Consider the following 25,405-nt stretch of genomic DNA (forward strand, 5'->3'; position numbering starts at 1 on the left):
CCTCAACTTAAGATGGCTCCCCGGCCTGGGTTTGCACTGCAAGGTTTGCAGCAGCATGTGCAACAAAATGGCATCCAACATTCAAAAAACCCCTCAGCTTGCATTAACTAGCCACACATAAGGCATACAAGCTCTACCCCCCAGTCGTTCTTAGACTTCTTATTGTGTGAGCAACACAGCCAAGCAACACAGTTGGAGCCTCCCACCTCCCTGGCTGGCAGGGAGGGAGGGAGAGGAGCTGCTTCCTTTGAAATTTAAGGGACATCATTTAAGGGACATCCATCAATAAGGGACAGCAGTGGGACATGGCGCTGGGATAAGGGACTGTCCCTTCAAATAAGGGACACTTGACAGCTATGGGTCTGGGTAGCCACAGTTATCTTCTTCAATGGGCTTGTTCACAACACCCTTTACAACATCTGTGCTACTGACTCTCAAACTTTGGGATCATTGACATATATAAATCTACTACTACAACAACAACAACACAAATCGATTTGTGTTGTGCAACTCAACTTGCGTTGGCTCGTCCCTAATTCAGTTTCATTAGTTTCTTAATTGCTGCTGAGAGCTCTGCTTAAGAAGGCTGAAGCCAGCTAGTTCTCATCAGCACCTTCTCTTCTGTGTCCTTGGAGCCTGATCAGCTGCAGGTGGAGTCACTCCCCCTTCAGGCTGCTGTTCAACAGGCAAAGCTGACTCCTGACCCATGACACCCCATTCCTGATGTAGAACTTCCCTGACACTTTCTTCACTGAAGGGGAAGGGGGGGGGTGCTCTTTTGGGACCCGTCTCAAGTGCCAAAATGTATTCTGCTAGTCCTCCCCCCCCTTTGTATTGGGAATTAGAAACTACCTATCATTCCTTGACACCAACCTGAGAAGTGACACCTCTCATAGCACAGTGTGTGTGTGTATGTGTGTGTGTGGCCAGATTTAGGTTTGAGGAGGCCCTAAGCTACTGAAGGTAATGGGGCCCTTTATATTTCCAGCTGTCCTTTGTCAACAACAAATTGTTGCTGTTTTTTGTGTTGAATATATGCTATATGGTAATTTATGGACTTACCGGTAATAGGTACCTAAAGCCATTTGCACGTGTTGCCATGCAATCAGTCCATGCAGAATGTAGGCACCCTTTATATAGAAAGGGGCAAACCAGTGATATTTTAGGGAGCAGGTCGGGCCCATTACTTACATCATAGGAGCCTACACAACACAAAACACTGTTGCTATATGTAGGTTTTATTTTATTTGTTTTTTATCTTATATTTTGGAAATGTACATCCAGGTTTTTTCCACTTTAAATTTTTTTTGGGGCCCCAAGAGAGTGGGGCCCTAAGCTATAGCTTGTTTAGCTTATATGTAAATCCGGCACAGTGTTTGTGTTTGTGTGTGTGTGTGTGTGTGTGTGTGTGTGGAGGACCAGACTACTGGCAGTGGCCCAGAGGCGACCAATGGCCATACCTGCTTTAAATTATACTGACATAACCTCCCCAAGTTCCACTTCCATTCTGTTTTCTTCTCTATTTTTGGATCTTTTAAAAATGTCTGCATTTTCAATATGCTTACACTATGCTAAATCACCGGAGGAAGAGCTTGTATTAATTCACATTCCAGGCTCAGACTAAAATACAATACAGTCAATAGAAGCATCTCTAAAATATATACCGGTATATATAAAAATGGATACTCAGATGTGAATTCCTCTTGCCATTTTTGAAGGGGAGGGTTGGCACGTATGTCATTCCAAATTAAGTTTTCCTAGGTTGCTCTGAATTTCTCAGATATGACCTATGAACTTGAAGTCACAAGTTATTAATGGTTTCTACAGCAAAAAGAACTGAGGAAAGAGGCCAGAGTAGGGGTGGGAAAGAGTTATTTGCTGTCTTTATTTTGGAGTGCATTTTTTTTAATGGCCATTAAGGAAATAAGGAGTAAAGGCATAATTCATGCCTTTGCTATTATTTAAGAACAAAGTCACTTGCTAGAAATAAATCTTTCATATGCAATGAATATTAGTCAGTACCACAGGGCAGTTGTGCTCCATATTTAAATGGGCATAAAGTATCTGTTTTAAAGATGATGGAACTGCATGAATCTGAACATGTTTTATTATTGTTATTATTATTTGAATTTATATCCTGCCCTATACCCGGAGGTTACACACCAATAACATTTACTTGTTAATATTACTAACGTTATATTTATTTCATCAAGGAGATAATCATTAGCTGCATGTGCAAGTCTGGATTTGCAATCTGTATAGAAAAGGTTTGCTAGATGCAAGCTGACTGCAATGTATTTACACTAATTTAGGATCTAGCTGTAAATTAAATATACCCTTAGCCTCTGAAAATCTGTAATGTATACCATATGTCACGATCAGAGGAATAGGAAGAGCAGGGAACAGCCAAATTGAACTAAATCTATCAACATGTGCAGGAGTAATCAGAACTTCAAGCTTGAGGTTGCCAAACAGAGGTTACATTCACAGCAAGGAATGGTCTATATAGTCAGAGTTTGTGAAAACAGTACTGGGCCATAAGTGAAAAAGCAGGCAGAGATTGAAGCAGGGTTAGCCTGGAGTAGCAAATCAATGGCTTAAAGACATCTCATCAGGTGCATTTCCCTGGTGGGTTATGTTCAACTTGCAATGGGCCAAGCTGAACTTAACCCACTAGGTGGATTTATAACCAACCCTGCTGGGGTAGCTCAGTCAGTAGAGCATGAGACTCTTAATCTCAGGGTCATTGGTTTGATCCCCACATGGGCAAAAGATTCCTGCATTTCAGGCGGTTGGACTAGATCACCCATGGTCACCTTCGACACCACAACCTGGAAAGATTCTTGGACAGAGGATTCAGAAGAATTGGGAGAGCCTCACACATGCATCCATTCTTCAGGCTGTTGTGCAGAAGGGAGCTGCCCATTTCTCCTGCTGTGAGCAATTTTATATTTCATGCAAGGAAGAACGTCGTTTACATGGAGATTTCTGTGTGATTCCCCCTTCATGCAAGTGTAGCCACTATCGGGCAATGAGATTGTTCACACGTTATCTGTACATATGCTGAACTAAGAAAAAGTGTATCAAGGCCGATTTTTTAGCATGACTAAGTGAAGCTGTTTCCGGAATAAAGTTATGTTTTGCTCATGCATACATGCAATCTGTCCACACAGCTGTGGTTGTGAGCACACAATGGGGAATGGAGAAGTTTGTAGTCTCCAGAACATGCACCAGCGCCCATTGAGCTTTGGCTCAGACTAGCATAGCTTTAGCATTAGTATTTCCTGATCCGAAACTCAATAATGACTGATCTGAAGCTCAAGAATTGCAACTTTCACATATCACTCCTATATGCTGAACAAGACAATTCAAGTTTAGGGTGGATTCATAGTTGCACAAGAATGGTGTAATAAAACAAGTAACAATGCCCTGGGAGATTTGCCTCATCAAGGATTAAATAGCCTAGGATTGTATATAAAACAAACAGAATTTATTTTCCAGGACTTAATGCAATATATTTTTCGTCTACAAAAAATGTTGTAATTCCCAAAGAATTAAACAAAAACTTCTGTAAGGCAATTCCTTTGACTGGACCATTTTCTTTGGCTGGTAAAAGGATGCAAGCTTTGTGATTTCACAGATTGGTTTCATTGGGCTGAAGAGATTGGCAATTTAAATTCTCAGATGTATGATGAATAAAAAAATAATTTTTTTATGAAATACAAATAGCGGCATACCAACTCTTTTAGCCTAACACAAATGCCTATGATAAAATCTAAGCAGCATCTGTATATAGATGGTTATTGTCCAAAGGCAAATGGTCAACCATGGTTTTATATTTGAGAGTTACAAACCTGCATTTCTGAAGGACCATTAAAATACAGAATGCTCCATCTCCATTCATCATCTATCCAGAACCCCTCTGACACATTGTCCAGTACCGTAACTCAAATTTGGTGGGGATGTAATGGGCAAAGTCTGTGCTTCCAAAAACTCACTTCTTGCTCATGTAATCCTATAGCCTTTAGAAATAAAATCAGAGGCTGAACCCCATAGAGTAAGATGCATCACCCCAGGAAAAATCTGAAATAATACCAACAGCATTCTACACGTCATTTAAATAAATGGCTGGCGTTGCTTCCCTCCCCCATTAGTTCCTGCAAAGTTACAGCGCCACCTGCAGATGAAGCAGAATGCATGCAACTAATGTCTATATGCTGCCTTGCATCATATTTTTAATCTTTTTGCAACTGGTTAAGATTCCAAATCATCCTGCTTGTGATTTGTGGCTGCATCTCCCCCCATTTTTTTTGCAGGGATTCATACACTGCACAATGACATCCTTCCCCTCTCTGATATGCTCTAAAACATTGGGAATACAGCTAACTGTTGTGCCTTTTAAGAACAGGTTGTGTATTCCCATTTTTTATAAAAGAAAAGGTTCGCAATGAGTAGTCGTTTATAAGGCTCGTCTTTTTGGTTGCTGATTTAAGATAACTGTAAGGCAGCTCGCAGAGGGGGCTACAGTGCTGTTGTTGCTTCTTAAACTGTAATGGAGAATCCATTTGTGGAAATGAAGGAACTCAGTCTCCTCCCCATATAGGCGCTGACACAGTAGGTTGAGTTAATGATTGCTATAAGGCAAATTACGCAGTATTATGTAACTGGAGATCATGTTGTGCACTATAGTTTATATCAGAGGTGGGTGGATTTCAAGCTAGCAGGTTTTATTTTGATTTTTGTGTACAACAGCCCTAACGCCTACCAGCTGGAACCAAGTGCAATACAGTGACTTTCATGGAATTGCATAATTAGAAGGGACCCTGAGGATCATCTAGTGCAAACCCTTGCAATCCAGGAATATGCAGTTGTCCCATGCAGGGATCGAACCTGCAACCGTTGCATTATCAGCACCACGCTCTAGCCCACTGAGCTATCCAGCTCTTTGAAAGAGGGGTGAACATATACTTAGAATAAGGGGAAAGGGAACCTCAGAATACATCTCAACCCAGAAATTTCATTTTCAGTAGCAGAACTGACCTAAAAGTCCTTTAAACACAAAAAACCCAGTCCTGGTTTACATTATATTTTCATTCCATTATACAACAGTTTAGTATTCACATAGGCTAACATGGCAGTGCAGCCTGTGTTGAAGCGTCAGAGCCTATTAATATAACACAACTGCCCACTTGGAACAATGCAATTCTCTGATGTGTCATTCTGGAGCCAGGCCCCAAAGCCTTATCTTAATAGCTGTTACTCCAGTCCATATAGGGCTTCTTCATTTACTCGCACTAGAAGGATCTCAGGGCATAGCAACAGTTTGTAGAAAAACAAACACAAGGAGGTCTCTTAGGACGATATGCTGCACCGTAGTCAATTCGAAGCCAACAACCCCACATGTGTTCCCTGTGCCTTATGCAAAAAGAGCTGTGTGATCTGGGATCAAACCCAATGGCTCCATTTTCCTGACTTGCAGAAGGCGGTATTGAACTGGAAGTATAAAGGAAGGGCAGAGCAGGCAATGGAGTGAGGGGAGGAAAGACCTTAGATATGGATGGAAGAACCAAAGACCTAAAAAAGAGAAAGAGAAGAGAAACAAGCAGCTGAGGAAAAGAGAAGCCAAAGGAAAAGGGGGCTGGGAACAGGAAGGAGAGTGTGGTTTTCACAGGAAAGAGGGGGCTTGGTATATGAAGGATAGTTAGTTTTGACAGCATGCAGCAGCAAGAAAGACTGGGGAACTTAAGTCCAAAAGGCAGAGGGTCAGGAGGACAATATGCTCCTACCTAATGATGCTATGTCAGAAGGTAGCGCTGAGTGACCACTGCATTTCCACCCCCAGTGTTCTGCCCGGACACTGAGGTCCAGCTCCGAGGGCCTTCTGGCGGTTCCCTCACTGCGAGAAGCCAAGTTACAGGGAACCAGGCAAGAAGGCCTTCTCGGTGGTGGCCCCCGCCCTGTGGAACGCTCTCCCATCAGATGTCAAGGAAATAAACAACTATTTGACTTTTAGAAGGCATCTGGAGGCAGCCCTGTTTAGGGAAGTCTTTAATGTTTGATTTTTTATTGTGTTTTTAATATTCTGTTGGGAGCTGCCCAGGGTGGCTGGGGAAACCTAGTCAGATGGGCGGGGTATAAATAATAAATTAGTCTTATTCCTATTATTTACCATGCAGGATTTGTCTACGGCACTTTAAATAATTTTCCTAGCACTACGATGCAATGGCTGGGACAGAATAATTTCAGAGTTAGTATCATCAACTTGCAGGTGACACACACAGTTCTGTTCGGGGCCGTCTTACCCATAGGTGCTAGGGGTGCGGGGCACCCGGGTGCCAGACTCTCAGGGGTGCCAGGCTGAAAGTCCAGGGCCTGAGAGTTGAGTCCGGGGAAGCGCCTGCTCATCGGTCGGAGCGCCGTGACGGGCTCTTCTGCTGTGGGCGGCTCTGCACCGCAAGTTGGGGGGCAACTGAGCCAGCGAGACACTGAGGCAGCCGGCTGGCTCCGCCCTCCTGTGCGCCTGGGACTGGGGGGAGCGCCAGGCAGATCTTTGCACCCGGGCGCTGCATATGCTTAAGACAGCCCTGGTTCTGTTTTTCATTCCATTTTGTTATCTGCACTTTCACCCTGCTCTTCGGCCCCAAACAAGTCCCAAGACCAGGCTGCCATAATGGCCAATAAAAACAAAGCGATTTGAAAGCAGAGTGGAGCGGGGGGGGGGCAGGGGGAGAATCAGTGTTAAAAGAACACTGAAAGCCAGATTTTGAAAATCAGGCACGTACGGTTTTCACCCAGTGCCAAAGAGAAATTGGAAAGCTCCAGAGAGTTGCATGAAATGCAGGGCCTGTGTTATGAATACCTGGATGCAGGCTAGGTGAGCAATAACAAGCTGAAACTTAATGTGTGGACAAGACAAAGAATTAGACGCTGGTCCAATTTAGGAGCACAGGGATGTTGGGTTTACCTGTTTGGGAAGCATAAGGCTGGCAGCTTGGCTGTACTCCTGCACTGTCTTGTTACAGTAGATCCAAGGTGGGGTGATCTGCTCCAATACATTTTGCAGCCTGAGGAGAAGCCCCCACCTCCCCCAAGCCAAGGTGCAGCACAACTTTTTTTCTACGCAGCCCCATGCCATTTTTATTGAGCATGCCGTATTTCTACACAGCAAAGCTCTGCCATTTTTTTTCTTTTAAAGATTGCACTTCATTATTTCCCCCAAACAAACAGTTGCGTAACACGAAGGATCGAGCCAAAACGAGACCGAAAGAGAAGTTTCGGGATCTTTTGGGGAATTGTCCCCAGTTCCCACCGGTTCTTCGCCGCTTTTTAAAAAACTGTACGACAGATCGTGTGGATACTTCAGGAGATGTCGGTAGCACCCGGGCACGTTCAGCTGTAACGAAGGAAGCCTGAACTGGTGCATCTGCAGCCCATCACGGGCAAGTCTTTTGCGATACCACTCCCCGACTTTGTTAGTGGGATAGCGGACGTTGTAGCCAGCCATTGGGACAATCACCTTTGGGAAGAAGAAAGCAAGGTGAGCGTATCTGTGGAAGGGGAGCGGGTTTGCATAAAAGCACATGTATGCATGCCCAGGGATGCGGGTGGCGCTCTGGGTTAAACCGCAGTGCCTAGGACTTGCCGATCAGAAGGTCGGCAGTTCGAATCCCCGCGACAGGGTGAGCTCCCGTTGCTCGGTCCCTGCTCCTGCCAACCTAGCAGTTCGAAAGCACCTCAAAGTGCAAGTAGATAAATAGGTACCGCTCCGGCGGGAAGGGAAACAGTGTTTCCATGCGCTGCTCTGGTTCGCCAGAAGCGGCTTAGTCATGCTGGCCACATGACCCAGAAGCTGTCTGCGGACAAACGCCGGCTCCCTCGGCCTATAGAGCGAGATGAGCACGCAACCCCAGAGTCGGTCACGACTGGACCTAATGGTCAGGGGTCCCTTTACCTTTACCTTTATGCATGCCCAGGAGATGTCATAACAAAGGAACACAGAGGAATTGCTGGTTCGGGGGGGGGGGAGGATGGAGGAAGGGTGGTAGCGAGAAAACCCTGCAAAATGCACACAGATCCAGATTTTTGGTTTGGGTCGGCATTTCCTTCTACACTCATACCTTGCATCTCCAACGCCTTGCCTTCCAAACAAATCAGCTCCAGAACGATTGAAACCCAGAAGTGAGTGTTCCGGTTTTCAAACAATTTTCGGAAGCTGAACGTCCGGCGCGGCTTCCGATTGGCTGCAGGAACTTCCTGCAGCCAATCAGAAGCTGTGCTTTGGTTTCTGAACGTTTTGGAAGTTGAATGGACTTCTGGAACAGATTCCATTCGACTTCCAAGGTATGACTGTATTTATATTTTCCAGTGATCAAGCTATGCCTGTAGGCCTAGTGCTCCTTTAATACTTTAAAGAAATGCATTTTCCCGAAACGTACCTGATTTATTGCATATTCATTGGCCTCTTCTTCTGCAGCTGTTACTACGTGGACCTAGTATAAAAAATAGGGGAAAGTATGTAACATGTTTTTATTGACTTATTCTAGAGATTTCTATTACCATCCTTGAAATAATTCCCAAGCCAGTTTGCAATGCAGTATTGAAGGTTAAAAACATAAATGCAAGGATTCAGGCTGCAATCATAACCCCAGCTACCAGGCAGTAAGCCCCAGCGGGTCTTGCTCAGAGTAGACATGGCTAGGCTAGGCTTGCACTGTTAGAACTCTGCTAGTCAAGGGAGGGAAGAGACTGTGTTAGCCATCAAGGTATAGCGGCTTCTACCTACCTGTTCCCCAAGAGGGAACAGCTGCCCAAAAAACTGTGTCTGGTCTTTAGATCTTATATTAGTTTTAGGGCTATTTTGGGATATTAACTGGCATGCTCGCTTCATTTTTTGTGATATATTTCTAAAGAAAAATGAATTGTTGAACTGTTAGTACTGCAGCGATGCTCTATCATTTTGATGGCAATTTTGATTACAGTGGTACCTCGGGTTAATTACTTAACTTGTTCCGGAGGTATGTACTTAACCTGAAACTGTTCTTAACCTGAAGCCCCACTTTAGCTAATGGGGCTTCCCGCTGCTGCTGCGCTGCCGGAGCACGATTTCTGTTCTCATCCTGAAGCAAAGTTCTTAACCCGAGGTAATCTTTCTGGGTTAGCGGAGTCTGTAACCCAAAGCGTATGTAACCTGAAGCGTATGTAACCCGAGGTACCACTGTAAAGGTAAAGGGACCCATGACAATTAAGTCCAGTCATGAATGACTCTGGGGTTGGGGCGCTCATCTCGCTTTACAGGCCGAGGGAGCCGGTGTTTGTCCGCTTCCGAAGACAGTTTTTCCGGGTCGTGTGGCCAGCATGACTAAGCCACTTCTGGTGAAACCAGAGCAGCGCACAGAAACACCATTTACCTTCCGGTCGGAGAGGTACCTATTTAGCTACCTGCACTGTGTGCTTTCGAACTGCTAGGTTGGCAGAAGCAGGGACCGAGCAACGGGAGCTCACCCCATCACGGGGATTCGAACCGCCGACCTTCTGATCGGCAAGTCCTAGGCTCAGTGGTTTAACCCATGGGAGCTTCTCTTGAGTGGAATTTCACTACTTGGACATTGCCACTAGTGAGAGGCAGTGGAATTTCTGTAGAATGTGAACCAATCATATACCTACTGTACGCCTACAATGCAGTTCTATGCACGCTTACTCAGAATTCAATTCCATTGATTCAATGGAGCTTACTTTCAGGTGAATTGGTATAAGATTGCAACCTTCGCCATCCTTTAAGAGAAAAAATTTCCAAGTTATTTATTGCAAAGGCAAGTGGTTGGCTTCAACCAACACAAAATTAGAAACAACTGTTTGACTTGGCTGTGTACTTATCCCATTCGTAATCACAGAACACACCACTTTAAATGGTAAAGAATGTGAAATTAATGTTAGCCATGCTGAAATAACTTCATGATTAAAGAGTACATGGCTTCCAACTGGATGACGTCTTCTGATTTTTATTTTTCTGAAATAGCATTTTGAATAATCCAGAGTTTATTTTATGTTTTTAACCTATCTAAATATCTCTGCCCTGCCTTTCAGCCCAGGTGAAATATAGCTGTGTTAACTGGGCAGTGCTGATTCTTCTGAGATGCCATCCACATACAATTTCATTGGCTCCCTAGCCATTATTTTTCAGAAGATCCAATTAAACTAAGCAAAAACAACAACAAAACCAAACCAAATACACAGTTCTAGTCCTCATGATAGTGATGAGTTTGAAAGCAAGCTGGTAGTATCTACAAAAACACATGAGTAAAGGTTTTTATTGGTTTATTATTATTTTTTGCAAATATATATATATAATTATAGGATGTTCTGATTTATAAGGGGGTATGTTACCTGAACTTGCACCAATTAATTTCCTTGAACACACTGACAACATGAATTGACATCCATTCATCTTATTCCAAAAAGATATCTATCCCATTTCACGCATGCGACATCCTGGACCACATTATAGTTCACACAAAAAAAGGCTTGGTTCTCATAAACATGCATAGCAAAATAATCTATATCTGACTGGTTCTGCCAAACCAGACTGCACCTTTTGTAAACACAGCATGTTTATTTATGGAGTACCAGGAAGATGAAAGGCCTCGTTCGAATTTTAATGAAATTTAACAGACCCAGAGAGGATCAGATTTGCTATCCGTGCCTTTCAAGCTCCTGTTTACCTTGTCATTCAGTGAACAGCTTTCAGAACGTGTTCCCGAAAAGATGAGGTCGCCAGTCACAACTCTTGTACCATAGATCTTAATCCGATAGGAAGCGGCTTCGTTCCAAATCTTACTGCAATATGCATGGACGTAGAAAATACGCATGGAGTGAGGAATACTGAGCCACCCTCGTGCACATCCCTCATGATTTATACCGTAGCGATTCAAGGCACGCAGTAGCATCGTCTCTCTGACTTTGAAGTCAGGCAGCATTGCGAGGGTACCTTTGGCGTCCTCTGAAAAACAAAGAAAACTGATCATGAGCTTCTACACATTCTGCTTCTAAGGTGCACCTTCGTAGCACAACTTCTGTTTCTCCTACACATATCATATGAGAAGCAGTGGGTGGTTGAAAGGTGCTGGTTGCTTCTTTTGCCCACTGATTTCCCCCCCTTTTGAGTCCTCCACCACGTCCATTATGCTCTGTATTTGTTCCCGGTTGAGATTGTGCCCTCTTGGCTTCGCAAAGATGCTTAGACTTTCAAGACTCAAGCAGCCCCAAATCTAAGCTATTGGATTTACAGTGGTACCTCAGGTTAAACATGCTTCAGGTTACAGACTCCGCTAACCCAGAAATATTACCTCGTGTTAAGAACTTTGCTTCAGGATGAGAACAGAAATCGTGCAGCGGTGGCACAGGGGCAGCAGGAGGCCCCATTAGCTGAAGTGGTGCTTCAGGTTAAGAACAGTTTCAGGTTAAGAACAGACCTCCGGAACGAATTAAGTTCTTAACCTGAGGTACCACTGTATTCATTCATTGGTTTGAAAAAACTGAAAGGATCCCTTTTAAAAGCAAAGGAGGCTAATGTACAGATTTGCTCTCTACTTTTCCATGTCAAAAATAGCACTTTCAGGGTGGATAAATATTTATCTCAACTACTATGATGATGATGATTATTTTTTACTTGTTTCATTTCCTCCTCCCCCCCCCCCAGCCCAGTTTACTTAACAACAACAACAACTTATTATTTCTACCCCACCCATCTGGCTGGGTTTCCCCAGCCACTCTGGCAGGCTCCCAACAGAATATTAAAAACACGATAAATACATCCAACATTAAAAACATCCCTAAACAGGGCTGCCTTCAAATGTTTTCTAAAACTCAGATAGTTGTTTATTTCCTTGACATTTGATGGGAGGGTGTTCCACAGGGCGGGCGCCGCCACCGAGAAGGCCCTCTGCCTGGTTCGCTGTAACCTCACTTCTCACAGTGAGGAAACTGCCAGAAGTCCCTTGGAGCTGGACCTCAGTGTCCGGGCTGAGCAGTAGGGGTGGAGACACTTCTTCAGGTATACTGGGCTGAGGCTGTTTAGGGCTTTAAACAGGCATAGGCAAACTTAGCCCTCCAGATGTTTTGGGAGTACAACTCTCATTATCCCTAGCTAACAGGACCGGTGGTCAGGGATGATGAGAGTTGTAGTCCCAAAACATCTGGAGGACCGAGTTTGCCTATGCCTGGCTTTAAAGGTCAGCACCAACACTTTGAATTGTGCTTGGAAACGTAGGTCTTTCAGGACCGGTGTTACCAGTCTACCTGCCTTGCTCTAGACAAACCATAAGTTGTAGCCAAGGTTTATTCCTGGTTTGCTGTTCATGGTTGTCTGGGGAAGACAAACAATGAGCCTGGGTTTGGACACAATACTAACACAAACCATGGCTTAGCTTCAGGAGACCAAGGTGAGAAGCAAAGCGGCCATGATTTCTGCTGCAGCTACCTGCATGCAGATTCATTAGCTTATCCATGGTTTGGCTTAGTGTCACGTACAAACTGGCTCACTGTTTCCTTTCCACGTTCTGCACCATTTCTTCCTGCTACTTCTTATCTTCTTATCCCCACCTTGGCAATTTCAGGTGATCTGGGATCACAAGGGAATAGGGTATCATCCTGGCACTATGCAGCCCATGTGATTTGACTACATCATGGCATCGTTAAGGACAAGCGAAGTCAATGGAAACTGAGAGCCAGAGAAGGCAATGAGAATGAAAAGAGTTGCATTTCCATAAGGAAAGCAGGAAAATCATTAAGAAAAAGAAGTGCTCTTTTTGGCATGGGTGGTAACATTTGTGGGAAAAGAGGGAGTACTTCAGATTTCAAACTTAGAGAAAACTAATATTTCTGTTTCCAATTCGTCACCCACACACACCCCTTAATTCCTCTAACCAAGGAATGTTAGGTAAATGTGCTTTTGCTCCAAGTAAGTAATGCTAAGAGTCCACTCTTCTGAATGTATTAGAGGCAAGGGGAATACTAAATGTGTCTATCAACTCAGCTCAAAGGGGAAAATGATGTATCAAAAAATAAAGTTTTTCCTTATTTTGCTTGATTTTCATCGCTGAAGAATAGCATCTTTACAGCAGAATCTGAAACGACATTTTCAGAAAACCCCTTTCCCAGGAAAAAACAGCAACACTCGCACCTGCAGATCCTATCAGACACGGCCATTCCCCTCAGTTACTCACTTCCTTTCTGCTAACCTCCTAACATGGGCAAATGTATAATCTTGTGAGGAGAGGGGGGTCCTTTCTGCAAATAGTGCCCCCCCATTAAAAAGGTGCTGAAAATGATGTAATGCTGTGGTATATATTCTGCAGCTCACTGCTCAATTAGGTGATGATTACTTCCCTTTTTCTATGCAGCTCTTCAGGGCATGGGAAAGCAATTAATTCCTGGCTGTCTGAAGAAAAGGTTAGTTACATCACTGAAGCAGCCAACTCTCTAGGGAGCTCCAGTTACACTGGAAGCGATAAAGAAAAGCCCCGTGGAGGAAAGGGCAATATGGAAAGGAAACTTTGCAGCGAACGTTCAGAAATGAAAGCAAGTGTTTAAAATTAGAGGAGAGATTTTCGTGGGCAAAGACCTAAGGTGGGTCACTGAAGGGTGACGGTAATTGCCGCAGTCACGTAAAAGGGCACCATGCCCATATAATAGCTTGTCAAAACAACTAAGTCATATCTTGTCATTGTAGTTCTACTACTTGCACTTGTATTTTTAAATAAATAAATAAGGTCTGGTGGAGACAGACGTGGAAGATGTGCTAACTCAAGACATGGGCCAAGTACTGTGTAATTTAACCCATTGTTCTCAATGCAGAGCAGAAAAAGGCACACACACTGCCCTCCAAGGAACTTCAAGCATCAAACAAAGACTTTCCTATTTCAACAGGCATTCTGAGGGAATTTTTCAGCCTTTAAATAAATGAATTGAATTGTTCTTATTCCTTGTACGCTTTAAATACAGTCGCACCTTGCTTGTCGAATGCCTTGGAACTCATACATTTTGGCTCCTGAACGTCGCAAACCCGGAAGTGACTGTTCCGGTTTGCAAACATTCTTTAGGAACCTGAATGTCCAGTGGGGCTTCTGCGGCTTCTGATTGGCTACAGGAGTTTCCTGCAGCGAATCAGAAGCCGCGATTTGGTTTTCAAACGTTTTGGAAGTCGAACAGACTTCTGGAACAGATTGCGTTCGACTTCCAAGGTACGACTGTATATATTTTATTTATTTTTATATATACATTATGAAAATCTGAATATTAAGCAGTATATCAATATCTTTAAAAAAGCAAATACTGAGAACCTTTTAAGATACACATACACACGCGAGCGCATAACTATTTACCCACTTCCGCTGATTTTAATATTGCTTCTGTTAATAAACCCAAACTATTTTTCCTCACTACGCAGCAAGGTTTTCTTCCTGTGATATGTTTCATAGGAGATGGCATATTTACCGGTCTGAAGGAAGTATTTCTTTGCTTTATTTACGGGATCATCTGAATCTTCTGGCGTGAAAAACAATTTCACCGCTTTGACCTTTAAGGCAAGTAAACACAAATGCCATGTTGCTTTACGTGTTCTTAAAAGTTTCTTAAGTTAGCACCAGCTTTGATTCTGAATGATTGGACTTTTACAACAACAACAACAACAACAACAATTTATTATTTATACCCCGCCCATCTGGCTGGGCCTCCCCAGCCACTCTGGGCGGCTCACAAGGGCGACCTATGTCCAAATGTGGCACACACTTAGTCCTCATGGACTGTTTGGGGTTTCTTCCCCTCCCACTTTACATTTTCTAAAGATTTTTATGTACTTCTGCAAACCTTGGGAGTCCCCCTTAGTCTGCACAGTGGGTGCTGTTTTGGCTACATAAGGAGCAACACTCACAGTGTAAACAATGGAAATTGAGGGAATGATAATCCGATTTTTAAAAAAGACCCTGTTCTCACAGACACCGCCATAAAGCTCACTGAGTGATTGTGGGCCAGTGCATCTCTTTCAGACTAACCTAGCTCACAAAACTGTTGCAATGTTAGAATAGGGAAGGAGAACTTAGTGTAACCCCACCCCACCCCAATAGCTCTTAGGAGGAAGGGAAGTATAAAATTATATCTCTGTGTGTGTACCAGTTCTTCATTCAGCAAAGCCAATCCGATTTGATCTGTCTGTATAGTCTGCCTTTGTCCAAATCGCTGAGGTCCATAGAAATTTATAAAACCATTTTTCTGCAAAGCAGAAGAGGAAAAGTTAAACATACAAAGAATCGTAGCATTTTAGCATTAGAAGGGACCTAGGTGGCTGTGTAGCCCACCCCCATGTTCAATACAAGAAGCTTGCATCTACACCTGATCATTTTGCATCGGCTTGAATACCTCCAGTGAAGGAGACCCATCGGCTCTTACTGTTAGGAAGTTTCTGCTAAGGTTTCGCTGGAATCTGCTTCCCTGCAAGTTCTTTCCCTGGGCTCTAGGTCCTGCCATCTGGAGCAACAGAGAAGAAGTCTGCTCCATCCTATTTATTCCTATTCGTTTTCTTACATTTCTTATCACCTCTTCCTTCCATATATACAGTTCCTAGGTGGTTTCCCACCCAAACACTGACCAGACCCATTGCTGCTTAGCTTCAGAAAGATGGTGGCCACATGTGCCTTCTGGCCATAACCTGAGACAGCCCTTCAGATATCTGAAGAAAACAAATCATGGCTCCCTTTAACCTTCTCCAGCCTTCAACCATTCCTCATAGGGCTTGTTCTCTAGACCACTTGGCTACCCCTCTCTGGATATACTCCAATTTATCAATATCCTTCTTCAAATGTAGCACCCAGAACTGTACACAGTGTTCCCCAGATGCAGAATAGCATGGAGCTATTACTTCTTGTGTTGTTGCTGCTACTACTACTACTACTACTACTACTACAGTAGTTTATTTCCCTCCCTTCATCCTAAGGTTCTAGGGCAGATTACGACTATTAAAACACAACATTAATATTAATATACAATGTTAAAGGTAAAGGTAAAGGGACCCCTGACCATTAGGTCCAGTCGTGACCAACTCTGGGGTTGCGGCGCTCATCTCGCTTTATTGGCCGAGGGAGCCAGCATACAGCTTCCGGGTCATGTGGCCAGCATGACTATGCCACTTCTGGTGAACCAGAGTAGCACACAGAAACGCCGTTTACCTTCCCGCTGGAGAGGTACCTATTTATCTACTTGCACTTTGACATGCTTTTGAACTGCTAGGTTGGCAGGAGCAGGGACTGAGAAACAGGAGCTCACCCCGTGGCAGGGATTCAAACCGCCGACCTTCTGATCGGCAAGTCCTAGGCTCTGTGGTTTAACCCACAGTGCCACCTGCATCCAATGTTACACAGTATTAAACACAGTTTAGACTTACAAAAATAAGGTGGATCCAAAAATACACACCTCAGGTGCCCAAAGCTAAGACAAAGAGGTGCATCTTTAGATTGTAATGCTGATCTGGACACTATGTAGTATTTTAAAATCTAGAGGCAGCTAGAGGCAGCATCTTTTGAAATGTTCTATGCTTTACCTTGACGTTCTCAGTTGCTTCATATACTCTCTCCTTTAGGCTCGCAGAACAGTCATTGCTTTTAAGTTTTAAATCTCTTACAATTATATCAAAATGGTTTCCTTGCAATTGACCAAGTCTCAGCGGCTGACTGGCAGAGTGTACATTAGACACACCAATTCCTTTTTTCCCAATGGTGTTTCCAAGTTCTTTCAATCTGCAGAAAGGAAATGTTGGAAATGCCGTGTCATTTCCTAGACACTGAATATTTTAACAAGGAAGCAGTTTTCAAAAAATGAGCTTCCTATAGCATTTTACTGGCAATGGTTTTGCTGGGGCCGGGGGGAAGCATGCCCTTGCTTGGACCTTCAACTTTTGATATTAACACTGCTGCAAAATATGCATTAGCAGAAATTCTGCAATAATGTGCTCTCGGCCCCACAATGTGCTAAGATTGTGGCCTGATTTTTGCAGGAGGGAGGCTAAACAAAAAGTACTTATTGATAAAAGCATTGCACACAAACCTTGCCACTTTTTAATGCACATACCATATGTGTCCATATGAAGACCACCCAACCATCAATTTTTAGAGTGATAATGTTGTATATGTATTACCCAGCTCATGATAAGTGCATAAAGGTCCAGTCGTGACCGACTCTGGGGTTGCGGCGCTCATCTCGCTTTATTGGCCGAGGGAGCCAGTGTACAGCTTCCAGGTCATGTGGCCAGCATGACTAAGCCACTTCTGGCGAACCAGAGCAGCGCACGGAAATGCCGTTTACCTTCCCGTCGGAGCAGTCCCTATTTATCTACTTGCACTTTGACGTGCTTTCGAACTGCTAGGTTGGCAGGAGCAGGGACCGAGCAACGGGAGCTCACCCCGTCGCGGGGATTCGAACCGCCGACCTTCTGATCGGCAAGTCCTAGGCTCTGTGGTTTAACCCACAGCGCCACCCACGTCCCAATAAGTGCATAGGAGCATAGTTCATAGGAGATAAGTGCATAGGAGCAGGCAAAGCATGGGCGTAGTCAGGGAGCAGGCTGTGTGCGGTGGTCGAAACTACAGAACTCCATTTGGTTTCTCTTCCTATGCCACTTGAAAATATTACTGTTTTTGCTCTTTGGGCTGATTCTACTACCTATTTTTGTCTCTCAGCTCCAACTGTGTTTTTAATTGTGGTTGTATATTTGCACAGTCGTATCCTACTTTCCCATTTTTAATTTTTGCAAAATGTCCTGGACAACTAACAACCACAAAGAAGTAAAAACAACCGGTGTGCCGATTATTGGAAATGAGAGAATAAGACTTTCTCAAGCCGTGGAAGACAAGCTAAAGAAGACACTGTATTCAAGTTCTGTTTGTTTATTTGTTCACTATATAGGGACATGCATTATAAGCAATATGCATGATGACTAAATAAAAGTAGTGCAACTGATACATAGAAAGGTATCCTTGCGCCGAGGAATAAGAATTTAACCAAGACTGGCAGGGCAAAGTTGGGGAGTGAGAACAGCGTACTATTCAATAAAAAAGTATAAGCAGAAATGGCTTAGAAAGGGAGGGCTAACTAGGAACAGACTCTACAAAATACTTTTGCGAGAGAGAGGAAAAAAGGGACTTAATCGACATTGCATTTTCAATGTGTTGCCCCAATCTCACACACAATTCTGTGGCAGTTCTACTTGGAAAAACATTTCTTGGCTTGAATGGGGATTTCATGTGTGTTAGAAGTAAAAGATTAAATGAACACTTCAAGGTCAGATATTTGAACTGTCAGCTGTGTTTTCAATTACAAGCATGTACATTACACACCCAAGGAGAGAAATGGTCCTGCGAGTTTATTTTTGTAAGGCCGACAAGGAAAGAGTCATTATGCTTTAGAGAGCGTTGCAGACAAAGTTTCCCTTTGATGAACAACAGATTCTTGGGTATCAGAACGATGAGAACGCAAGTGAAAGGTTCAGCCGATTAACCGTGAAAATTGCTTTAAGACAAGTAACATTACACCATTTTGCTACATATGCAGCTGTAGAAATAAACACCCAAATCAACATGTTTCTCATGTACCAAATGAGCAATGCTTTGAAAAGAAGGGAAATTATTTTTCTCTTAATGGTACTCAAGAACACAGCTTATTAATCAAGAGTCCAGAGAGCCGGACAGAAAAGCTGGGAGGATCACATTTGGCTCCCGGGTTCCTACCCCTGCTCTAGATGCAAAGCATACCAAAGGACTTTTAACTTTCCGTATTGCTTCAAGTGTTAAGAACTCAAAACAAAATGGATCTCCTTTCTAACCAGCAAAATTAAATACTAGATCTGAATTTAAAAAGAGAGCTAGAGTCTAATTCAAACCATGATGCTAAAGTGCGACCACAAATCTCTCATTACCTTTCAGGCGTCACTTTCTTCACAACCATAGCTTGGTACGTAATGGCCTTCTTGTCTTTAATGCCTGTGTAACTGAAGTCTGAAGGGAGCACGCCAAGTTCAGCAGAGAAGAAGCTAATTGCTTCAAGCGTTTCCAGGTTCTCTTTCCGGAGAGTAAAAGCTGAAACCACATTATTGCAGAGTCAGTGCACCCAAGTGGATGGCGTTGCTCAGAAAACATGAATGGTGTCCCCCTCAAATGACTGAGCTAATGGAAGATCTGTTGATAGGATAGCATAGGCATCAACTAAGCAATTGAGAAAAATGGGGTTTTTTTACTGATTAATCCTTGTTCTACGGAAATCAGTAAAACTAAAACTAAGCTGGAGTAGAAATACCTTGTTTTAAGCAGTTTCTAAATGTTAGCAAATGCAGTATCAAAGTTATTGCTGCTGTCTGTAGGTAACCAGGGTGGATAAAAATCAATTTTTTTACCTTTTTTTTTTTAAATGATTTTTAAAATTTAAATCACTTTTTAAATTTAAATTGGATTTTGAAAATAAAATGCTTTTGGAGGAAAATTCTTTCTAAAGTTAGTTTTCTTTTTAAGCTACATTATAGTCCAAAGGCTATTCATCAGGAAATAAGGATTTAAGTTTTTCATGTTTGCTAAAACTCAGTCTGTTGTTTTTTTTATAAAAAAATTATTTAACCACCTCACTTAACAAACATGGATACATATGGATACATGGATACATAATGTTATTGTTTTAGTTAAACAAATTGTTTAAATTGCTATTAAGGAAATGATTATTTTTCTCCTTCCAACAAAGTACAGCAGAAATTCTGTCCAAATATAAACCTGGTAACTTATTAAACCTCACAATAATTTCATAATTACCTGTCTAGGTATTTCTAATAGTATATCCAAATCAGTAATTTCTGATATAATTGTAAAAACTACTCTGAAAATTTATTATTCCTAAAATGAAACCTTCATCTAGTTGTAAATATTAAGATTATACCAGCAGGAATGAGTCTTTCCGTAAAAAAAAGAAAGATTTAAATCAAGTCTTACTAACTAGTGATTTAAATCGATTTGATTTAAATCAAATCCACCCTGTAGGTAACCATAGCTCACGTAAACTAGTAACATATTTTACTCTATGCTACACAGCAATAACTTGCAGAAATGATACTCTTGCCTGTGCATCACTGGTTCTACCTAGTGCCCTCCCAATGCTGCTAGACTACAACTCTCATCAGTTTCAGCCTGGCTCACATGCAACATTAAACCATAGTTTAAAACAAACCATAGTTTAATAAAAACAAGGACTTTGCTCCTCTCCCAGTTCATGACTTTGCCACTAGGGGGGCAGAAGCAGGTTTGATTTCTTGTGGCATGTGAACCTTGGCTCATCGTTTGTTTTCCTCCAAACAAACCTACAAGCGGAAGCCGAGGCGTCTGAGAAAGCATGAGCCCACTCGATTCCTGGTTGTACACATCACAACAAACCAAACTCTGGCTTGTTTCCTCCCCGATACAGCACAGTCAGGCGTAGGGGAGGAGCAAAGTGCTTGTTAAACCGTAGTTTATTTTAAACAATGGTTTAACCTTAAGAGTGAACCAGCTTATTGTGATGTGGCTCTTTTTAACAAGTGCTGACTTCATTCAAGCAAGGCTGATCTTACACCTTAGTAACGATGACATTTACTATTGTTGTACTGTGTATTTTGGGTCTATGGACCGCAATAAAGCTGTCTGTGTGTGACTTCATTCATGTAGATTTCATTAAGAGAGTGATAAAGGTAAAGGGTAAAGGGACCCCTGACCATTAGGTCCAGTTGTGACTGACTCTGGGGTTGCAGCGCTCATCTTGGTTTACAGGCCAAGGGAGCCAGCGTACAGCTTCCGGGTCATGTGGCCAGCATGACTATGCCGCTTCTGGCGAACCAGAGCAGCACACGGAAACGCCGTTTACCTTCCTGCCGGAGTGGTACCTATTTATCTACTTGCACTTTGACATGCTTTCGAACTGCTAGGTTGGCAGGAGCTGGGACCAAGCAACGGGAGCTTACCCCATCACGGGGATTCGAACTGCCGACCTTCTGATCGGCAAGCCCTAGGCTCTGTGGTTTAACCCACAGTGCCACCTGTGTCCCATTAGACAGTGATACGTTAGTCTATTATGGGTTGGTAGATTTTCAAAGGACATATAAACCCTTCCAAGGAAGTGATAAAATTGTTGTTGCATACTTACCTGTGTAAATTTCTTTTCCCATCCCACTGTCAACAGCAGCCCTTTTCCTTGAACCACTTTTCTCACGAAACCTTACTATAATGACCACCTTTTGTTGAGCGTTGGTGAAAGACTTGGTTTCCACAAGCTTCCCAAATTTTTTACTGATAAAGTGGTGAATCATCTTCCGGTGTTCCTTATCGCCATCCGGTCTGAAAGCAAACTTTGATTGTTCTAGTTTGGCATCTAAAAATTTCATAAAGCCACATGCTTCCTCTTCAGACACCAGCTGGCAAAGATCTTGGTAGTCCTGATTTGCCTTTACAATAATCTCGCCACATTTTGTCACCGTGGCTAAGAAAGGGTATTCCTGTCTGATGGCACCATGCAAGCTGGCTCGATTCTTCTTGTCAAGGACTCGACCAAGAGAAAATTCATCTGGAGGAACCCCTAGTTCAGATTTAGATTCCCACATGTCTTTCACACGGCAAGCAAACTGACCGAGTTGCTCCCTTAAGGGGTTATCTAATAAGGAGTCCAGGGTAACAGCTTTGGCAAGGTGGTTTTCAGGTACATTATCAGGTTTATATTCTTCACTTTCTCCAACAGAGAAAGAAAGACTTTCTGGGGAACAGTGAACATCATCATCCCGAATGCTGCAATATTCCTCATCGGTGCACAGTTCTGGACGACTCAGTCTCAGCCTTTTGGGATCGTGTTGACAGAACTCAGCTTGTTCCGACAGGCTCTCACAGGATTTATTAGGAGAATCTGCTGTGATCTCATTAACTAACTGCCCAAATGCATTAATTTCTGTTACTACAAAGTCCTTTGGGAACGTTTTTAAGCTGCCGCAGAAGCCAATGTGATCATTCACATAAGTGCAAGAGTGGAATGCCACTGCCCTGTCAGAATCTTCTTCCATTCCAATATTATACAGCCTGGAAAAATGAAGAAAAGTTGGGGCCAAGTCTTAGAAAATCATACACAATCACTCTCTGTTAAGGTAAATTTGGAGGAAGTAGCTTATATTCCTTTTCTTTGCTTCTTTACACAAATCAGCGCAATTTTAACATCTGTATACTGTACAAAGGCCAAAATCTTAAGCACGTAACATTTTCAAAGGATGGTCGAATAAACAGGATTTTTTGCTTAGCACTGAAGACTTAGTATTCGTGCTCACTGTTGCCCTCTGCTGCAACATACCCGTAATTCAGTGAGTATATAATGAACAGATAGAAGGAAGTGCTTTGAGCAGCGTCAACAGCTTGGGGCAGCTGCTGATGGGCCAGGATCTCAGCAGGCCCCATTAGTTCTGACCCATTAGTTCTGTAGCAGTATCATCTCCTCCTTAGACGGCAGCTCCCCTAGAGCAGATACTGCCCCTTTTGCCTGCAAAAGGAGACATAAATGAGTTGCGATTGCATGGAACAGCTACCACTGTCTCTGGTTGCTCACTTGCTAGCTCACTTGCTATTGTGGTAAGGACTGGGTCCATCACGCTGTGTCCAGAGAGTAGAGGTGAACAGGCAAGGAAGCTTCTGCCTCCCCTTTCCACTTGCCTTCTCTCTTTTGGTGAAATGCTGGGAGCAGAGCTGGACTGGACCTACACAGAACTGGTCAAAGAGAGCAGTACAGTGGTACCTCAGGTTAAGTACTTAATTCGTTCCGGAGGTCCGTTCTTAACCTGAAGCACCACATTAGCTAATGGGGCCTCCTGCTGCTGCCGCGTCACCAGAGCACGATTTCTGTTCTCATCCTGAAGCAAAGTTCTTAACCCGAGGTAATATTTCTGGGTTAGCGGAGTCTGTAACCTGAAGCTTATGTAACCCGAGGTACCACTGTACTCTTCCCACTCCTTTGCTCCCTTTAGACATTTAAAGCACACTGCTTCTCCCAAAGAATCCTGGCAACTGCATTTTACCCACCATGAAGCCAAAATCCCCAGCATCCGTAACTCCAGGTTGCTACCTTTCATGCAGCTCAGTTGGTAGAGCATGAGACTGATAATGTCAGGGCCATGGGTTCGAGCCCCCCATTGGACAAAATATTCCTGCATTGCATATCCTATGCCCTTTTAAAATGTGGCTCTTTATTTTGCGTGGGGAAGGGGGTGTTATTGGGTTGTTGTTTTTATTTTGATTATATATATATATTGTGGTTTTATATTTTGATTTTGTTCTGTGAACTGCCCTAAGACCTCTGGGTATAGGGTGGTGTATAAATTCAATCATCATCAACAACAACAACAACAACAACAACAACAACAACATCCTTGTGGTGCCTTCCAAATCTATGATTCTATGTTTTCCCAGCAGTGATGTATGGAAGTGAGAGCTGGACCATCAAGAAGGCTGATCGCCGAAGAATTGATGCTTTTGAATTATGGTGCTGGAGGAGACTCTTGAGAGTCCCATGGACTGCAAGAAGATCAAACGTATCCATTCTGAAGGAAATCAGCCCTGAGTGCTCACTGGAAGGACAGACTGTGAAGCTGAGGCTCCAATACTTTGGCCACCTCATGAGAAGAGAAGACTTCCTGGAAAAGACCCTGATGTTGAGAAAGATGGAGGGCACAAGGAGAAGGGGACGACAGAGGACGAGAAGCTTGGATAGTGTTCTCAAAGCTACCAGCATGAGTTTGACCAAACTGTGGGAGGCAGTGGAAGACAGGAGTGCCTGGCGTGCTCTGGCCCATGGGGTCACGAAGAGTCGGACTCGACTAAACAACAACAAATGATCTCACAGTGATCAAGCCAGACCCACATTACTTCTCTTTCTCTGAGAAAGAGAGGGAGAAGGGGGCTCAGCGATCCTTGCAAGAGCAGCCCCATTTCCTACGGTTGCAGGAAGCTGCTGCTTGTTGCTTCCTATTGCTAGCCAGGCTCTACTTCAGTTGCGGGCGTCCAAATGCTACTGGAGGGCCAGTCGCATCACCCCTGGGCATTAGCCACACTGGTTGGGATTTGCAGCACGAGAACATCTGGAGGACCACGTGTCTCCTTGATCTTAAGGTCTCTCTACCTTGCAGGCAGAAGCTCCCAGGTTCAATCCAGGTAGGGCTGGGAATGCCCCCCCCCCCGCTTTCTGACCCCCTTGGGGAGCCGCTGCCAGTCAGAGTAGGCAACACCAGCGGTCTCTGACCTGCTGTCAAGGCTCTTTTGCGGGCTCGCACAACGCCGACTCCCCACCGCCGGCGCAACGTCCCAATTGCAATTGTATCCAATTGCACGGAAATCCCCCTGCGAACACTTAGGACGATCCGCGCGAGGCAGGAGGACCCCTGGCGGCAATAGCGCTGGAGCGACTGGAAGGAATCTTCCATCTAGTAGAGGGGGGGAATAAAGAGGCGGAGGCAAGGAAGTCAGAACATACCACTTTCATCAAAGTAGGGGTGGAGCCAGCGGCAAGGAAGGAGAAAGAGTAGAGGAGGAGGAGGAAATAGGATTGTCTAACCAAAGATAGACCAAAACCCCGCGCAGGGTAGCTGATTAAAACATTTGGGTCGGAGATTAAGCGTGGCGAAACGCCAAGCCACCCTCCCGCCCACCGCCTCCTTGGTACCTCCCGCATAGGTTTGTAGATTCTTTCTCGATGGGGCCGAGCATGCGCACAACTCCGAAGGCGAGATGGGCGGGGCTTGCTTCAAAGGAAGCGAGAGCGGTGGAAGTTCCCGGGTGACGTCTGTGGGCGGGGCGAGGGAAGGCGCGTTTATGCATCTCCCGGCTCAGAAGCAAGAGTCCTTGCTCGGCGGGGAAGGGGCTTTGGCGGGGCGCTCGGAGGGTGAGAGTTAGTTTGTTTTCTCTTTCTTTCTTCTGAAGCGGTGCTGGACTTATTTGTGTTGCTTTTTTTTAAAAAATAGTTTTTATTGAGTTTTACATTTTTATATTCAATACAATCATCCTTATCACAGAAAAAAGAGCGAGAGAGAAAAACAACTTCCTCCTCTGGTTCTTTAAATATTTGTTTCTTCTGCTTATTTTATTCTACCTTGATTTGTAATCTTTTAGCTAAATATTATTGCATTTATATCATTTTTTACCCTGTTTTCCAAATAACATCTTACATTTTCTTATTTACCCAATTGGTACCTCTTAACCTTTATACTTGTTTTCTTAATCGTAAGTGTTTAGTCAAACCCTGCAAGCGAGTCTACTTCTTTACAGTGTTTCTGTATATACATCATACACGGTTCCCAGTCTTTTTTAAAGTCTCTGTTGTCTTTATG

The 25,405-nt window shown here is 43.6% G+C and overlaps 1 protein-coding gene across 3 annotated transcripts; it reads right to left on the reverse strand.

The window, feature by feature from the left end:
* Nucleotides 1-6,871: 6,871 nt before the first annotated feature.
* Nucleotides 6,872-24,780, reverse strand: PUS7L (pseudouridine synthase 7 like). 3 transcript variants are annotated; one of them, XM_053405567.1, is made up of 9 exons: nucleotides 24,742-24,780; nucleotides 21,199-22,118; nucleotides 18,959-19,118; nucleotides 16,589-16,784; nucleotides 15,166-15,264; nucleotides 14,491-14,572; nucleotides 10,719-10,996; nucleotides 8,436-8,489; nucleotides 6,872-7,516 (listed from the first exon to the last, which is right to left on the reverse strand). In XM_053405567.1, the coding sequence occupies exons 2-9, from the start codon at nucleotides 22,100-22,102 to the stop codon at nucleotides 7,190-7,192; spliced, it is 2,100 nt and encodes a 699-aa protein (XP_053261542.1). In that variant the 5' UTR covers nucleotides 22,103-22,118; nucleotides 24,742-24,780; the 3' UTR covers nucleotides 6,872-7,189. The 3 variants fall into 3 exon arrangements, with proteins under 3 accessions (XP_053261542.1, XP_053261541.1, XP_053261543.1); XM_053405566.1 differs by lacking the exon at nucleotides 24,742-24,780 and adding an exon at nucleotides 24,322-24,520; XM_053405568.1 differs by lacking the exon at nucleotides 24,742-24,780 and adding an exon at nucleotides 22,384-22,422.
* Nucleotides 24,781-25,405: the final 625 nt, after the last annotated feature.

The sequence above is a fragment of the Podarcis raffonei genome, chromosome 10 (genome assembly GCF_027172205.1).
Source record: "Podarcis raffonei isolate rPodRaf1 chromosome 10, rPodRaf1.pri, whole genome shotgun sequence".
NCBI classification, from domain to species: Eukaryota; Metazoa; Chordata; class Lepidosauria; order Squamata; family Lacertidae; genus Podarcis; species Podarcis raffonei.

Bases quoted from the DNA above. Each gene is read 5' to 3' on its own strand.
- PUS7L (XM_053405567.1), bottom strand. From the start codon at position 22,102: ATGGAAGAAGATTCTGACAGGGCAGTGGCATTCCACTCTTGCACTTAT. The intron at 14,573-15,165 runs GTACACACACAG...CTTGCCTTAAAG, and splicing joins CTTTGCTGAATGAAGAACTG to GTCAAAGCGGTGAAATTGTT. The intron at 7,517-8,435 runs GTACGTTTCGGG...TTCTTCCCAAAG, and splicing joins ATGAATATGCAATAAATCAG to GTGATTGTCCCAATGGCTGG.